Raw genomic sequence first — 17224 nt, forward strand, 5'->3', positions numbered from 1 at the left:
GGAATTGCCTAAAGTAATCCTGGCAAGCAGTCTAAACTAAATCAGTACAAGTTTTTCTGAGGGTAAAAACAGGAAATGCTTAAATTGCTCAGGTTTGTAACATCAATGGAAACGTAAACTGAGTTATCGTTTTGGTTGATGACCTATCATTCTTTTGAATGTTTGGCTTCATCCACCCACAAGCTAGCTTGTTTGCAATGTTCTCGACAGCTCCCGAGGTGGCATTGTGACAGATGCATTCCACGAAGGGATGCTTTCACCTGGGAGCAGCAGTGCGGTTGATAACTCTTGGGCATTTCTTGGTGGAATGACATGGAGCAAGCCTTTTCAGCTCTGAGTAGTGAACCCCAATGAAATAATTTTTCTTTCTTAATAAGAGGTCCACTTTTGCTAATGCAATCCTGGATACTCTACAGTTTGAGCATAAGTGCGGCTGTCAGTTCCTTGTGCGGTTGATGGAGACACCAGCTTACTCCAGTTGCCATTTGTTCTGCTGCATTTTAATAGTGACTTCTTTCTTTCCTGGTTTTCAGTCTGCCCTGGTCTGTCCGTCTTCCCTTGCTGACTCCATGCTGCTCGAGGACACCCATTCGGAGGTTTTCCAATTGTGAGTATGCAATTTGTCCGATTTTACTCATTAAATTCTTTAGAAAGGTAGCTCATGGGGGAGATAGCATAATGGCAATAACACAGGACTAGTAAAACACAGGACTAGTAAACCACAAGCCCAGGGAATGTGGATTTAGAACATAACATAAGAAATAGGAGCAGGAGTAGGCCATCTAGCCCTGCGAGCCTGCCCCGCCATTCAATAAGATCATGGCTGATCTGTCGTGGCTCAGTTCCACATTCCTGCCCTCTCCCCATAACCCTTAATCCCCTCTCTTATCAAAAACTAAATCCCACAATGGCAACTGGTGGAATTTAAACTTTACTAATTAATTTACATTATTAATTAGTTAAAAAATGGAATTAAAAACACTGTGAGGGAGGGTTTAAACTAACTTGGCAGGACACTGGGATCCTGAGAAAAGGTTCAACAGGGGGAGATGCACAGGCAAAATTAGAAGAGACAGCAAGCGAGTCAGGAAGGCATTGAGGTTATCGGCCAGTTAGGCACAAGGGCGTATGACAAGATTGGATGGTATTTACTTTCATACAAGGAGTCTGACGAACAAGGCAGATGAGTTGAGGGAGCAAATTGAAATATGGGGGTATGATATCCTTGCTGTCATTGAGACCTTGTTGAGAGAGGGGCAAGACTGGCACCTCAATATTCCAGGATGTAGGATCTTTAAGCGAGACAGGGAAAGAGGCTAAAGACGAGGGGCTGTCAGAATTTTGATCAGGGAATCAATTGCAGCAATAAGGAGGGACAACATCTTAGAAGGTTCTTCAGGTGAAACCATATGGGTAGAGCTTAAAAACCAAAAAGGAGCAATCACATTACCGGGAGTGTTTTATCAGCCCCTACCCGTCCGAGAGAAATAAAGGAGCAGATATGCAATCAAATTTCAAAGTGTAACAGTAACAGCGTAATGATAGTGAGGGATTTCAACTTCCCCAACATTAAAGTTTATTTATTAGTGTCACAAGTAGACTTACATTAGCACTGCAATGAAGTTACTATGAAAATCACCTAGTCGCCACACTCTGGCGCCTGTTCGGGTCAATGCACCTAACCAGCATGTCTTTCAGGCTGGGAGGAAACCGGAGCACCCGGAGGAAACCCACGCAGAACCTGTAGATAATGAGAAGGATAGCCTTAGATTATAAGAAGATCGAGATGGACTGATCAGTGACAAATGGAATTCAATCGAGATAAGTGTGAGGTGATGCATTTGGACAAGACAAACAAGGCAAGAGAATACATTGGGAACGGCAGGACCTTGGGAGGCACTGAGGATCAGAGGAACCTTGGTGTGCATGTACACTGGTCTATTAAGGTGGCTAAGAAGACAAATGGTATATTTGCCTTCATTAGCCAAGCCATAGAGTTTAAGATCAGGGAGGCTTTACTGTGTAAAATGTTGGTTAGGCCACAGCTAGAATATTGTGTGCAGTTCTGGAATCCACATTACAAGAGAGATGTGATAGCACTGGAAAGGGTGCAGAGAAGATTTACCAGGATGTTGCCTGGGCTGGAGAGTCTTAGTTTCGAGGAGAGATTGGATAGACTGGGGTTGTTTTCCTTGTAGCAGAGGAGACTGAGAGGACACATGATTGAGATGTCTAAAATTGAATGGCATAGAGAGGGTAGGTAGGAAGAAACTTTTCCCCTTGGTGGAGGGATTAATGACCAGGGGGCATAGAGTTAAGGTGAGGGGAAGGAGGTTTAGGAGGATGTGAAGAAATACTTTTAAGCCCAAAGGGTGGTGGGAGTCTGGAACTGACTGCCTGAAAGGCTGGTGGAGACAAAGACCTTCATAGCATTTAAGAAGTATTTAGATGTGCACTTGTGATGCCAAGGCATACAATGCTATGAAGCAAGTGCTGGAAATTGGGATTAGAATAGTTGGGTGGTTATTTTGACCAGCACAGACTCAGTAGGCCGAAGGGTTTTTTCTGTACTGTATACCTCTCTGACTCTATGTCTCTCTTGCTCTTCTTTGACATGGTGCCTTAGTCTTTACAAGCTCATCCCAGAGAGCAGGTGGGGTCTTAGTTTAATGACTGACCCAAAGGATGGCACCCCTGACCGTGCTGCAGTTGCTCAGTGTGGCAGTGGAGTATTGGGTTAGATTGTGTGCTCAGATATCTGGCGTGGGACTTGAACCCAGAGCCTCCTGAGTCAAAAGCCAGTGCTCTCCACGTCCGACACTAAGCTCTAACACAGCACCAGTTCAACCATATTGGGGAAGACTCCACATTGGATACTGTAAGCAAATGATACTCAGAGTCCAGGTCAGTGGATTTAGCATTGAAGGACCTACTTAATCTTCCAGTGAGGCACAGAGGAGCAGTGGCTGCAGTGAGCTTTACAGGTGGCTGATGCGGTGCTTCTAGTTGTTTGATCTGTACAGATTTGAATCCTGATGGACAAATTGGAGGAGCCAAGAGCCTATTCTTGTCCATCTGCTCCAGACCCTTGCCTTAAGAGACTAGGACTGCACTCATCTTCTGAAGATTGCTAGCTGGGATTTACCTAAATTTGCACCATCCGCCAATACTGCTGTCCCTGTGGGCTAACAGGATCCATCATTACCCTCCTCCCTGAAGGAATTAGAACATCTGATGCCCAGACAAATTTAAAAAAATAATTAATTTACAATATGTGGGCATCACTGGCCAGACCAGCATTTATTGCCCATGGGGAGATGGTGGTGAGCTGCCTTCTTGAACTGCTGCAGTCCCTGAATTATAGGTACACCCACTGTGCTGTTACAGAGGGGATTCCATGATTTTGATTCAGTGACAGTGAAGGAATAGCACTATATTTTAATGTCAGGATGGTGGATGGCGGATGGCTTGGAGGGGAACCTTCAGGTAGTGGTGATCCCATATATCTGCTGCTCTTGGCTTGCCAGATGTGGGTGCTGCATTAGGAATCTTGGTGAGTTCCTGCAGTTCATTTTTGCTGTCACTGATGTCGCTGGTGGAGGGATTGAATGTTTGTGGAAGGAGTAGCAATTAAGCAGGCTGCTTTATCCTGGATGGTTTCGAGCTTTTTGAGTGTTGTTGGAGCTGCGCTCATCCAGGCAACTGGAGAATATTTCATCATGCTCCTGGCCTGTGCCTTCTCAATAGTGGACAGGCTTTGGGGAGTCGGAAGGTGAGTTACTCACTGCAGTATTCCTAGCCTCTGACCTGTTCCATAGCACAGTAAGAAGTCTGACAATGCCAGGTTTATTAGGTAGCACAAGCCACAAGCTTTCAGAGCGGTTCTCCCTCATTAGGCGAGTGGGAGTTCTGTTCACAAGCAGGGCATATAAAGGCACAAACTCAAATTACAAAATAATGGTTGGAATGCGAGCCTTTATAGGTAATCAAGTCTTAAAGGTACAGACAATGTGAGTGGAGAGAGGTTGAGCACAAGTTAAAGATATTTGTATTGTCTCCAGCCAATCACTGAAACAACTATATGATGACATCAACAAGTTCCATCCCACCGTCAGACTCACCATGGACTACTGTCCGGAATCGGTTGCATTCTTGGACGCACGCATCTCCATCAAGGACGGTCACCTCAGCACTTCACTGTACCGCAAGCCCACGGATAACCTCACAATGCTCCACTTCTCCAGCTTCCGCCCTAAACATGTTAAAGAAGCCATCCCCTACAGACAATCCCTCCATATACGCAGAATCTGCTCAGATGAGGAGGATCACAACAGACACCTCCAGATGTTGAAAGGTGCCCTCATAGAACAGTGTATGGTGCTCAACTCATTAATCGACAGTTCCGACGCGCCAAAGCGAAAAACCGCACCGACCTCCTCGGAAGACAAACACGAGACACGGTGAACAGAATACCCTTCGTCGTCCAGTACTTCCCCGGAGCAGAGGAGCTACGACATCTTCTCTGGAGCCTTCAACATGTCATTGATGAAGGCGAAACATGTCATCTTGCCAAGGCCATCCCCATCTTGCCTTCAAACAACTGCACAACCTCAAACCGACCATTGTCTGCAGCAAACTACCTAGCTTTCAGGAGAACAGTGACCACGACACCACACAACCCTGCCACAGCAACCTCTGCAAGACGTGCCGGATCATCGATACAGATGCCATCATCTCAGTGAGAACACCATCCACCAGGTACACCAGTCAAGCGCCATACCCTGTTCTATGAGGGCACCTTTCAGCATCTGGAGGTGTCTGTTGCGATCCTCCTCATCTGAGCAGATCCTGTGTACATGGAGGACTTGTCCGTAGGGGATGGCTTCATTAACGTGCATACTCTTGCAACTCAGCCAACGTTGTCTATCTGATACACTGCAGGAAAGGATGTCCCAAAGCACGGTACATTTGGAGAGACCATGCAGACACTATGACAACAGATGAATGAACACCAGGCAGCAGTCTTCTCTTGGAACACTTCAGCAGTCACGGGCATTCGGCCTCTGATCTTCGGGTAAGCGTTCTCCAAGGTGGCCTTCATGACACACGACAACACAGAATCACTGAGCAGAGACTGATGGCCAAGTTCTGCACACATGAGGATGGTCTCTTGGATTCATGTCACACTATCTGTAATCCCCATTACTTGCCTGGGCTTGCAAAATCTCACTAACTGTCCTGGCTGAAGACAATACACATCTCTTTAACCTGTGCTTAACCCTCCCTCTGCTCACATTGTCTGTACTTGATTATCTGTAAAGACTCGCATTCCAACCATTATTTTGTAAACTGAGTTTGTGTCTTTATATGCCCTGTTTGTGAACAAAATTCTCACTCACCTGATGAAGGACCAGCGTTCTGAAAGCTTGTGGCTTGTGCTATCAAATAAACCTATTGGACTTTAACCTGGTATTGTGAGACTTCTTACTGTGCTTATCTAAGTCCAATGCCGGCATCTCCACATCATCTGCTCCATAGCCACAGTATTTATATGGTGAGTCCAGGTATGACGCCAAGCAGTTTTTCACCCTGATTCCCATTGACTTCAGTTTTGCGAGGGCTCTTCGATGTCGTATGTGGTTAAATGCTGCCTTGATATCAGGGGCAGTCACTCTCACCTCAGCTCTGGCATTCAGCTCTTTTGTCCATGTTTGAACCAAGGCTGTAATGAGGTCAGGAGCTGAGTGACCCTGATGAAACCCAAACTGGGCATCAGTGAGTTCGTTACTGTTCAGTAATTGCTGCATGTTGATGACCCCTTCCATCACTTTACTGATGATTGAGAGTAGACTGATGGGATGGTAATTGGTGGCGTTATTGTGTACAGGACATACCTGGTCAATAACACCGCAAGAGTTGAGGCCAGCACAGGGGGGATTGCAAACAGACATCAAGACCAAACTGGTGATCTCGGAAGTATTTGATCCTTCTGCATCCAGTCACTTCCAGTCATGTGGGCTCAATCAGCCCAGGATACGATAAGGGCAGACACAGACCGTGACTCCAATCGACTAAAAGGCTCACTCATTGAACTTCAGAACCTCATTGAGAACTGTACAACTATAATGAGCCCTAAGCAAATGAAAATCTATAAATGTCAAGCTGAACCATCCAGTGCAGCAAGCAGCTTCATTATATAATATGTAAATGAAATTAAATAAAACAAAACAAAATCCTTAACGTTCATTATGCTAGGCAACATAGAGTGAGAAGCAGTTAAATTTCGGGCAATGATCCATTGTCAGCACTGTTGAGATATGTGTCCACTAAATTGGAACATCTGCAAGGAAGCCTGACCATTCAGGAAGCTTATTGCACAGGGTTACCTGCAGGTTATATGATACAGTTAAGATCAGAGGGAATAGGAGCAGGAGCAGGCCATTCAACTTATCGAGAATGCTCCACCATTCGGTAAGATCACTGCTAATCTGATTATGACCTTAACTCCACTTCCCTGCCTGTCCCCATATACTTGATTCCCTTGTCAATCTAAAATCTGTCTAACCCAGTCTTGAATAATTTCAGTGGCCCAGCTGATACTGCTGTCCATGAAAGAGAATCCCAAAGTCTAATAACCTGCTGACAGAAGAAATTTCTCCACATTTCTGTCTGAAATGGGAGACACCACACTTCTAAACTGTGCCCCGTAGTTCTAGATTCGCTCATGAGGAAAACCGTCCGTCCTGCCAAGTTGCCACAAAAGATCATTCAGGTCATTTCTCATTCTTCCAAACTCCAATGAATATAGACCCAACCTGCTCAACCTTCCTTCATAAGATAACCCCTTCATCCCAGGAATCAGGGATGAAGCTTCTCTGAACTGCCTCAAATGCAAGCCTATTCTGTATTTAGAGACGAAAACCGTACCCGGTATGCTAGGTATGGTTCCACTGGCAGAGCGGGTTTGAGGGGCCAAATAGTCTGCTCCTCCTCCTAATTCCTATGTTTGTTTGTTAAACCCTGTATAGTTGCAGCAAAACCTTCCTCATTTGATACTCCATCCCTCTTGCAATAAAGGCCGTCATTCCATCACCCTTCCTACATTACTGTCTCTCCTTGCATGCTAACTTTTTGCAATTCATGTAGAAGGACACCCAGATCCCTCTGTAAACATAGAAACTAGAAGCAGGAATAGGCCATTCAGAACTTCAAGCCTGTTCTGCTGTTCATTTTGATCCTGGCTGATCATCAAATTCAGCATCCTGTTTCGCAGCAATCTGCAGTTTCTCTCTGTGTAAGTCATATTCTGCTTTTCTATGTTTTCTGTTTTCATGCCAAATGGACAAGCTCACGTTTTCTCACATTATACTCCATCATGCTAAAGTTTTGCACGCTCACTTACCGTTATCCTTTCACAAACTCTTCCATATCCTTCTTGCAACTTGTTTTCTTACTTCTCTGTATCATGAGCATTCTTGGTTACAATACTGTCTGTCCCTTCAAAGTAATTAATATGGATTGTAAATAGTTAAGATAGCAATGACCCCTGTGACACTCCACTAGTTAAGAGTTTGGTGGCCTGAAAATGATCTATTTTGACCAATTTTATCCTGTCGGTTTGTAAATCCTTTGTTATATCACCCTCGACACTTGACACCTTATCGAATGTCTTTTCAAATACACTGAATCTGCCAATTTCCCCTTCATACATCCAGTGTGTTAACCCTCAAAGGATGTTAATAAATTTGTCAAATGCATTTTCCTTTTCACCAAACCATGTTGACTTTACCTAATTGTGTTATGAGAATAATAATTAGAAATGGTAACAAACTGTTCAGCAATTTATAGAAGTAAGAGGGAGGCCATTCTCAAGCATGGTGAGATCCAGCTGGAGACAAAATTATTCCTTCTGAAGATATCGGTGTCCAGTCAGATTTGTTTGCTTCATGAAACATTAAGAAGTGACTGTATGCTCTGTACACATCAAGGCCGTTGCAGCTATAATACTGAAACAGTGACTTGTTCACCTAACCAAACTGTTCCAGTGCTGCTATGACACTGGCAGTGAAAGATTGTCCAGATATTTCCTAACAGAATGGATAAATCTAAATCAATCAATCCTGCCCTTTCCACGTACTGCTGTTGGAGGTCATCATTTGACACCATCTCACCAAAAACCTGTTCACTGACGTTCAGGTCTGCAGGAACCATCTGGTTCAACATCTCCTTACAGCTTTTATCTGAGCAAGAACTGAATACCAGAAAAGAGCTGCGCTCAGCATCACAGTGGCATTGTCACTACAAGTTCTGGGGAAAATTGGGTTCAATCTGCTCATATAGCCTACAGGAGGACCTGGATAGTGTCCAGACTTGAGTTGACAAGTGCAGATGACATTCGTGCCACGTTAATGCCAGGTCATGGCAATGGTAGCTATTGACCATTGAATGTCAACATTGCTATCTCTAACACTGCAGCCACCTATTCTAAAAGCGTGCGCCCACATACTGTGCTGTCGAAGTATTTAAGTACAAGAGCTGCCACAATAGAACTCAGCCCTGTTTTAAGGACATCCCCACACACAACACTTCTAACTAGAGTCAGAAAGCAAGAAGAAGCCTGACTGATTTTTCCACATCCTAATCTGAGAGCACGGAGTAGGGCACTGTACCATCCCTATGCTCTGATTTGAGATCGGCTACCTCTGCAAATTTGATCAAACCTAAAACCTTGTAATTTGTACAGCTTGGTTACTCACTGAGAATAATGAAGCAGCAGATAAGTTTAGTAGTGCACTCAGGATAGATCTGTGCTTAAATCATTTATAAATAATATTTACTTTCCATTTTAGCAGTAATGGGTCTGTGATCTTGCCAACCTGTCTGTCATAGATGGGTTCCTTGCTTGGAGTATGAGGATTTGGTGTACACTGGATGTTAAAAGTAGGCAAACAGCTGAACAGTAAATGCTTTTTTAGAAACACACAAAGCAGCTAGGAGACCATATGGTTCCTCTTGGGGGCACTGTTGAATTGTCACTAGTTGTTGGATGAGTCATTCGCTCTTGTATATACCTAGTGGCAGAACAGCAGAGGACTGGATGATGGTGGAGAGTATTCTCTCTTAGCCAGGGAGCAGTGTGGTTTGTGGGTTCCTGAAAACAAGAGGAAGGTTTTATATGCACAGATGTTGGCCACCGCCTTTTGTGTGTAGTTTCACCAAGTTAGATTTCTGCATTTAAAAATTGTGGAGCCTGAGCTGATGTTCCCATTCAGGTTATTTAGCATGTTGATGGGTGAAACACAATGGGGGAATTAGAGGCAATAAATTGTAATGAGGATCTAGACGGTAGAGTTAATTGAAACTGAAATAAAGAACAGGATCGCCAGTTGAATTTTGCAGGTTAGAAAGATTAGGGAAGGAAGAAGCAAGATGTTGGCCGCCCTAAATAGCGATAGTAAAAAGTCTGACAACACCAGGTCAGACTTTTTACTGTGTTTACCCCAGTCCAATGCCAGCATATCCACACCGTGACTAAATGGCGATCACATAATAGCAGTAGAAAAAGGGAATATCTAATGCCAAGGTAGAAACAGAATCTAATGTCAAGGTATGAACTAAGACAAAGGAAGAGGAGGAATCAATAGCAATAGGGTAATTTCCCGATCACCCAATAGTGGAAAGGAATTGGAGGAATAACTATTTAGGCATTTCATAATCATGGCCAGATTCAACTATTACACAATGAATTGGATAGGGGAAAGAGGAAAAAGTGTTTATAATGCTCAGTATGTGAGAAGCAAAATGAATGGAATCGTTACTGGATTTAGCAAAGGGAAATAAACCAGATCAGAGAATGAGGTAAGCATCAGGCAATAGCAATCGCAGCTTGAAGTTCTGAGATACAAGTATGACAAAGACCAAGTAAAATAATAATTGTGAAGAGATGTGAATGGATCTAAGGAAAGTGACCTGAAAAAATACTTCAATCAGAGAGCAGGAACGGCAGTGGGGAATATTTAAGGCTGTTTGACAGAGTTCAGGACAAATACATTGCTTTATCTGATCAAAAACAAGAACCAACTGACCAATTAATAATGAGAATAAATAGGGAGTAAGACTATTTGGTCCATCGCGTCTGCTCTGCCATTCAATCATGGCTAAGTTTCTAAACCCCATTCTCCCTGCCTTTTCCCTATGACCATTGAGTGCCTTATCAATCAAGAAAGGTGAACACTAGATACATGGACAGTAAAGAAGAGGATAATGAAAGGAACTGTGGAAAGGTTAGGAAAGAAGTCAAAAAGAACAATTGGGTAAGCAAAGATGAACTACAAAATGAAAGTAGCCAGGATTTAAAAATAAATAGTATCCCGAACAGGTAAATAAAAAGAAAATTAGAATAGGATAGGACTACTCAAAATATAACACACAGACAACACAGAGATATTGTATAGACTGTGTGCCTCAGTATTTGCTTGGGATATTAATGAGGTAGTATGACATAGTGGAAGACATCAAAAAGATATATGTTTAAATAGAGATAATTGATGAATTAATTAAACTTGGAAGATCAAATTCCTGCTCTGATGCATATTAAAATAAATTAGGAAGGAGATAGCGGAGCGTATTCTTTGGCTGTGCATAAAAAATAATTAGGAAAGGGAATAGCGCTGGAGGCATTGAGGTAGCTAATGGTATTCCTGTATTTAAAAAAGGCAATAGTCCAGGGAACTATAGACTATTTTCTGAAAGAGATCTGTCAAATTTGAATGAATGAGTGGTAAATCCTTCCACCATCTCTCCAGAGAGTTTGTGCCAGTGTTTCCTCCATGCTGCAGCTGGGAATGTGCCGTGGAAGGAACAGGTTGCAGACTGCATCAGTTCCTTTCAGATATATGCGTGTGTGGCTCTGCATAAATCTCAAAAGGACCACGCAGTGTGACAGAGCAGCGGTGCACAGCGTGGTGCGCCAACTGCACACGGCAAGATAAGCCTGCGGCACTATAAGCCTGCAGTGCACAACACAACAAGCTGGCAGCAAACAAGTTAGAGGGAACAGTTAAAATGTTTATTTTTCACAAGTGGGCTTACATTCAGATTGTAATGAAGTTATCTGTGCCATAATTTGACTACTTAGAATCCCTACAATGCAGAAGGAGGCCATTCAGCCCATTGAGCCTGCACTAACTCTCAGAGCATCTTACTCAGGCCCTATCTCTGTAATCCTATGTTTTTACCCCACTAATCCACCTAACCTGTGCATCTTGGGACAATTTTGCATGACCAATCCATCTAGTCTGCACACCTTTGGACTGTGGGAGGATACTGGAGCACCCGGAGGAAACTCCACCGACCTGGGAGAACTTGCAAACACTGCACAGACAGTGACTCAAAGCCAGAATTGATCTGGGTCCCTGGCACTGAGGCAACAGTGTTAACCAGTGTCACCATGCCACCCTTAATTGTGATTTACTTCCTTCTCCACCCCTTCATGTCAGTCGTATCCTCTAATTATGCTATTCTGGGCAATGTAAAATAGTTTGCCATGATCTACATTACCTGGTCCTCTTTGCAATCGTAAAAAGATTGTAGTATCACTGCTTGGTTTTCTCCTTTCCAGCGAGGGCATAATTGTTCCTCGTATTGCAATATCTCCATCTTCTCAGTCATTCTGGTTTTCTTTTGTATCCTTTTGCTAGTTGTAATTTCCTACTTGTTTTGTAGCGATTGATACTATGCACAGTATCCCAAGTGTTGGTCGCCAGTATAAATAAAAAAACTTCCTTTTTTAGCTCAATATCAAGCCTTTAATACAGCACGTCTGCTTTGTTTTACTTACTGTGTTGTAGGCAAAGTCCTGCTTATGTCAGTAGGATTTATTGAGTGATGTTTTTCACATGCAGCTCTTAATCTGTCACCTTAAATTTCCCTTACTAAGCTGAGGTGATGGCCTAGTGGTATTATTGCTAGACTATGAACTCCGAAATTCAGCTGATGTTCTAGGGACTCGGGTTCGAATCCTGCCATAGCAGCTGGTGGAATTTGAATTCAATAAAAAGTATCTGGAATTAAGAATCTACTGATTGCCATGAAACCATTTTCGATTGTCAGAAAAATCCACCTGCTTCACTAACGTCCTTTAGAGAAGGAGATCTACCATCCTTACTTGGTGTGGCCTACATGTGACTCCACAGCAATGTGGTTGACTCTCAACTGCCCCTCTGTAATGGCTGAGCAAGCCATTCTGTTTCAAAGGCAGCTGGGGATGGGCAATAAATGCTGGGCGTTCAGCGACGCCCATGTCCTGTGAATGAATGAAAAAATGATGTAGAACCCTGCAATTAACAGTTCACTCATTCTTCTGTTGTACAGTTCAATTTTTTCTCTCCCAGTGCAATATGAATTTGGAAAGTCAACAATTATTATCGAAGTTGGATCTCATTGAAATGTATAAAATTCTGACAGGACTGGACAGATTGGATGCGGGATCTTGTATCCTCTGGCTGGGGGTTCTAGAAGTAGGGGTTACAGCCCCATGATGTGCAGTAGGCCATTTAGGACTGAGGTGAGGAGCATTTCTTCACTCGGTGGTGAACCTGTGGAATCCTCTACCACAGATGGTCATTGAATGTATTTTAAGAAATAAATAGATTTCTTGAGACTGAAGGTATAAAGGTATGGGGAGAGTATGGCGTTGAGATAAGAGGATCAGCCACGATCATATTTGAATGGTAGAGCTTGCTTGGGAGGCTGAATGACCTACTCCTGCTATTTTCTGTGCAGTGTTTGTAAGACTGTGGTACAACTGGCTGTTGTTAGGTTAGTCTAACCTATTTTCTATTCTCCACTTGTCTTTGGCCCAAGCAGATAACCGGATTCTGCAGATGATCTCTTTTGGAATTGTGACTCGTGTCCGTCCTTTGCACTTGTTCGTGGTCACAAGTGGCAGCTACGTGGGTTATTGTCAGTACCATAAGTACAAACTGCGAAAACTCGAGCACACTGGATTTGAAGAGCTGGTGCAAGAGAACTTGGCTTCTGAGTGGCAGGTAGGTCAATGGCCAAGTATCGGGAACCATCACTGGTGCTTGTTTTATAGCATTGTGACAGAAGAGGTGGTAATCAAGAGTGCAGCAAGCCATTCTTTAGACAACTTTAATATAAAAATACTTGACTCAATTTGGATCCTGTACAGATTTTTTACATTGCACCTTATTACTGTTTAGAAAATAGACTAATAGAGTCATAGAGGTTTACAGTATGGAAACAGGCCCTTCGGCCCAACCCACCCATGCCACCCCCCTTTTAAACCACTAAGCTAATCCCAACTGTCCGCATGTATCTGTGTAAATGCCCTTCAAAAGACAATACCGTACCCGCCGCCTCCACCACCACCACCCCCGGCAGCCTGTCCCAGACACCCACCACCCTCCCGCGCAAATTCACTGAGAGGAATAGTTTATAGCTGTACCCCTGCCCCCAACAGTAGCTATACTGTATGATGGAGTATAATGCAAGGCACATTGGGGCCATGTAAGAAAGATAGTGCAGTGATTGTGGGAGATTTCATTCTTTGTGCAGATTGGACAAATCAAATTGACCATGGTAGCCTGGAGTTCACAGTGTATCTTTGGGACGGTTTCTTAGTACATCACGTTCTGGAACTAACCAAGGGAATACACTTTTGTTTTGGCTGTAGTCAGATGTAATGAGACAGGAGTAATTAATGATCTTCTAGGTAGAAACGAAATGAGAAAAGGCAAGACGGACATTTAAGGAGCCATTATATAACTTAAAACAAAAGTGTATTTCATTGAGAAAGACCCAATGAGGAGGCTGCAACATCTATGGCTGATTAATGAAGATAAGGGTGGTCTAAAATTGGAAAGAAAGGATGTCCAAAGCTGCAAAGATTAGTAGTAACCCAGAAGATTGGGAAAGTTTTAGAAAGCAGAAAAAGATGAGCTTTTAAAATGGGGAAACATTGGAGAAAACTAGCAAGAAATATACAAACAGACGGTAAAAGCTTCTATAAATATATCAAAGTATTACTGACAAAAAGAGAGACTCCATTTCTGTACCACCAAACTAAATATGTAAAGCATAGCCCAAAAAAAGCATTAGTCCCTTAGAGAATGAGACAGGGGAATTAATACTCAGAAACAAGGAACTGGCAGAGACTTTGAACAAGTGCTAAGTATCTGTCTTTACAGTAGAAGGCACAAAAATCATCCCAAGAATAATTAAAAATTGAGAGGGAAGCAATCTTGATCACTGGAGAAGAAGCACCCTGAAAACTAAAGATACAGGTTTTGCAAAGGGGAAATTGTGTCTGACAATTTTATTAAAATTCTTTATGGGTATAATAAACAGGGTGGATAAAGAGGAACCAGCTGATTTGGTGTTTTTAGATTTCCAAAGGATAGGTCACGGTGTTGAGGGTGGCATAATAGCATGATAAAGATTAGCTAACTAACAGGAACCAGGGTTGGGCAAAATGGATAGTTTTCAGATTGGCAAACTGAAATAAACGGAGTGGCCTGGGGCCTCAACTATTTGCGATCTGTATTAATGAAGGGACCAACAATATTCAAGCCAAATTTGCTGATGATACAAAGATCGGAAAGCAGTTTGCGAGGAGGATGCAAAGCAATTTGGCAGATGGAGTATAACGTGGCTTTGGCAGGAAGACTGTAAAATTTAAATAGAGAGAGAGACTGCAGAATACTGTGGTACAGGGAGATATGGGTGACCTGAGCAGCATGGTGGCACAGTGGTTAGCACTGCTGCTTCACAGCGACAGAGACTCCGGTTTGATTCCCAACTTGGGCAACTGTCTGTGGGAAGTTTTGCATGTTCTCCCATGTCCGTGTGGGTTTCCTCCCACAGTCCCAAGATATGCAGGTTAGGTGGTTTATCCATGCTAAATTGCCCCTTAGTTTACCAAGATGTGTAGCTTAAATGGATTAATCATGATAAGTGCGTGGGGTGATAGGGAAAGGGCCTGGGTAAGATACTCTGTCAGAGAGTCTGTGTAGACTCGATGGGCCAAAATGGCCTCCTTTTGAATTGTAGGGATTCTGTAAATAAAGAATCACAAAAGATTAGCATACAGGTACAGTGTTGGCTTTTATACTTTGTATAGAAGTAAGGATGTTTTGCTCGAGTTGTAGAGGTTATTTCGAGTCCAGAGCTAGATTATTGTGTGCAGTTTTGGTCTCCTTACTTAAGGAGGGATAGACACATCAGAAGAATGTTCATTGGGGTGAAGGGATTGTCTTACAAGGAAAGGTTGAGCAATTTGGGTCTATGTTCATTGGAGTTTAGAAGAATGAGAGGTTATCTTATTGAAATATAAAGTTCAGAGGGGCTTGACAAGTTTAATTGAGAAGATATGTCTCCCCTTTTGAGGGAATCTAGAACCAGAGGGGGTCATTCCCTTGGTGCAGAGGACACTGAGGAGGGGCATGATTGAGATGTATACAAGTATGAGGGGCATAGATAGAGTAGACTAGAAGAAACATTTCCCCTGGATGGGATGGATCAATGAGATAGATTTAAGATCATGTTTAGAGGGGATCTGAGGAAAAACTCCCTGCCTGAAAGGGATGGTGCGAGGCAGAGACCCTCATAACGTTTAAGTATTTAGAAGTACATTTGCAATGCCAAGATATACAAAGCTAGGGGCCAAGTGCTGGGAAATGGTATTAGGATAGTGTAGTGGTTGTTTTGACCAACACAGACTCAGTAGGCCCAAGGGCCATTTCTGTGTTGTAGACCTCAATGACTTTATAACGTAGATTCCTCTTTAAGATGGAGATGAGGAACATCTTCTCCCAAACTCTTTGAAATTCTCTTCCCTGGAGAGCAGTGGAGGCTGTATTCAGGGCAGAGTTGGACAGATTTTTGACGTGGAAGTTGAAAGTTAAGGGGACAGGCAGGAAAATGAGATTAAAGCCACACAGTCACACCAGCTGTGATCCTTTTGAATGGTGGAGCAGGCATGATAGGCTGAATGGCCTATTGCTGTTCCTACTTCTCCTGATCGCACTAATATTGATACAACTCAACTCTGAACATACAACTTATTTTGGTTTTATTTTACCTTTTAAAACTTATTGTCAGGCTATGATTTTTTTAAATTTGGGTAGAAGTGGGGGATTGCAGAGACCAACCCCACAATTTGCTTTGCTGGTTCAGCCAGTTTTTTTTTATTTTGGAGATACATTTAGGAGAAAGTCCAGTTTAGGTAACACTTGCCACGTCTGGTGTGGTTGCAGTGAACAGGGAGGAAAGTAGTTGTCTGCAGGAAGGTAACCCACCCTTGTTGCATGTTATCTTATGGTAAAATTATTTTTGTTTGGCGCACCATTTTTTTTTCAGGAATAGCTTAGGGCTGCTAAATGAGGGATAGCTATATCATCAAAAATATAAAATATAACTGGTTACTTTTCAAAGTATTCCATTTTCTTTGTCATAGAATCCCCACAGTGTAGAAAGAGGCCATTCGGCCCATTGAGTCTGAACGACCACAATCCCATCCAGGCTCTATTCTGGTAACTCTCTGACACTAAGGGGCAATTTAACACGGCCAATCAACCTAATCCACACATCTTTGGACTGTGGATGGAAACCGGACCACCCAGAGGAAAACCACGCAGACACAGGGAGAATGTGCAAACTCCACATAGACAGTGACCCAAGCTGGGAATTGAACCCAGGTCCCTGGTTCTGTGAGGCAGCAGAGCTAACCACTGTGCCACCATGCCACCCTGATCCTGATGTCAGTGTTGAAAATAACATCCATGCAGTTTTTAATGTGAGTTGCTGGACTGTAAACTATAGCTAATCTCACCCCCCCCCCCCCCCACCACCGCCTGCCAAACCCAGGGATCCCCATCATTGTTGCCCCAAAGTAGTTTTGCAATTTAGCTCAAAATGTCAGGCTTGTGTGGATTTGGTATGACAACAGACCCTGTCTTTCGTACCCCCCCAACCCCATTGGGCCCTGATGGTGGAGTCTGTACAAGATGTAAGAGCTTGCTTCTGTAAGGCTTTGTGTAAACACAAAATTGGCAAAGTCATGTATTAGCGTAAATCATGTAATGTGGTGCTGCATAATTGAATTATTATGACTTTTTTTCTAAAAGCTGAAGCATTTTATTGGGTTGAATTTGGCATGAGTTGCCAGGCTGCTGCAGCAAACACTCTGACTGCAAACAAA

General features: G+C 43.1%; 1 protein-coding gene across 1 annotated transcript in view; it reads left to right on the top strand.

The window, feature by feature from the left end:
- The window catches only part of pisd (phosphatidylserine decarboxylase), a 124291-nt gene that overhangs the window by 16496 nt on the left and 90571 nt on the right, over nt 1-17224 (top strand). The window contains exons 2-3 of the mRNA XM_080208540.1: nt 534-607; nt 12868-13049. Coding sequence (XP_080064666.1) covers nt 534-607; nt 12868-13049 — 256 coding nt within the window. The remainder of the gene's footprint in view (nt 1-533; nt 608-12867; nt 13050-17224) is intronic.

The sequence above is a fragment of the Carcharhinus amblyrhynchos genome, chromosome 20, assembly GCF_965287045.1.
Source record: "Carcharhinus amblyrhynchos chromosome 20, sCarAmb.v2.hapA, whole genome shotgun sequence".
NCBI classification, from domain to species: Eukaryota; Metazoa; Chordata; class Chondrichthyes; order Carcharhiniformes; family Carcharhinidae; genus Carcharhinus; species Carcharhinus amblyrhynchos.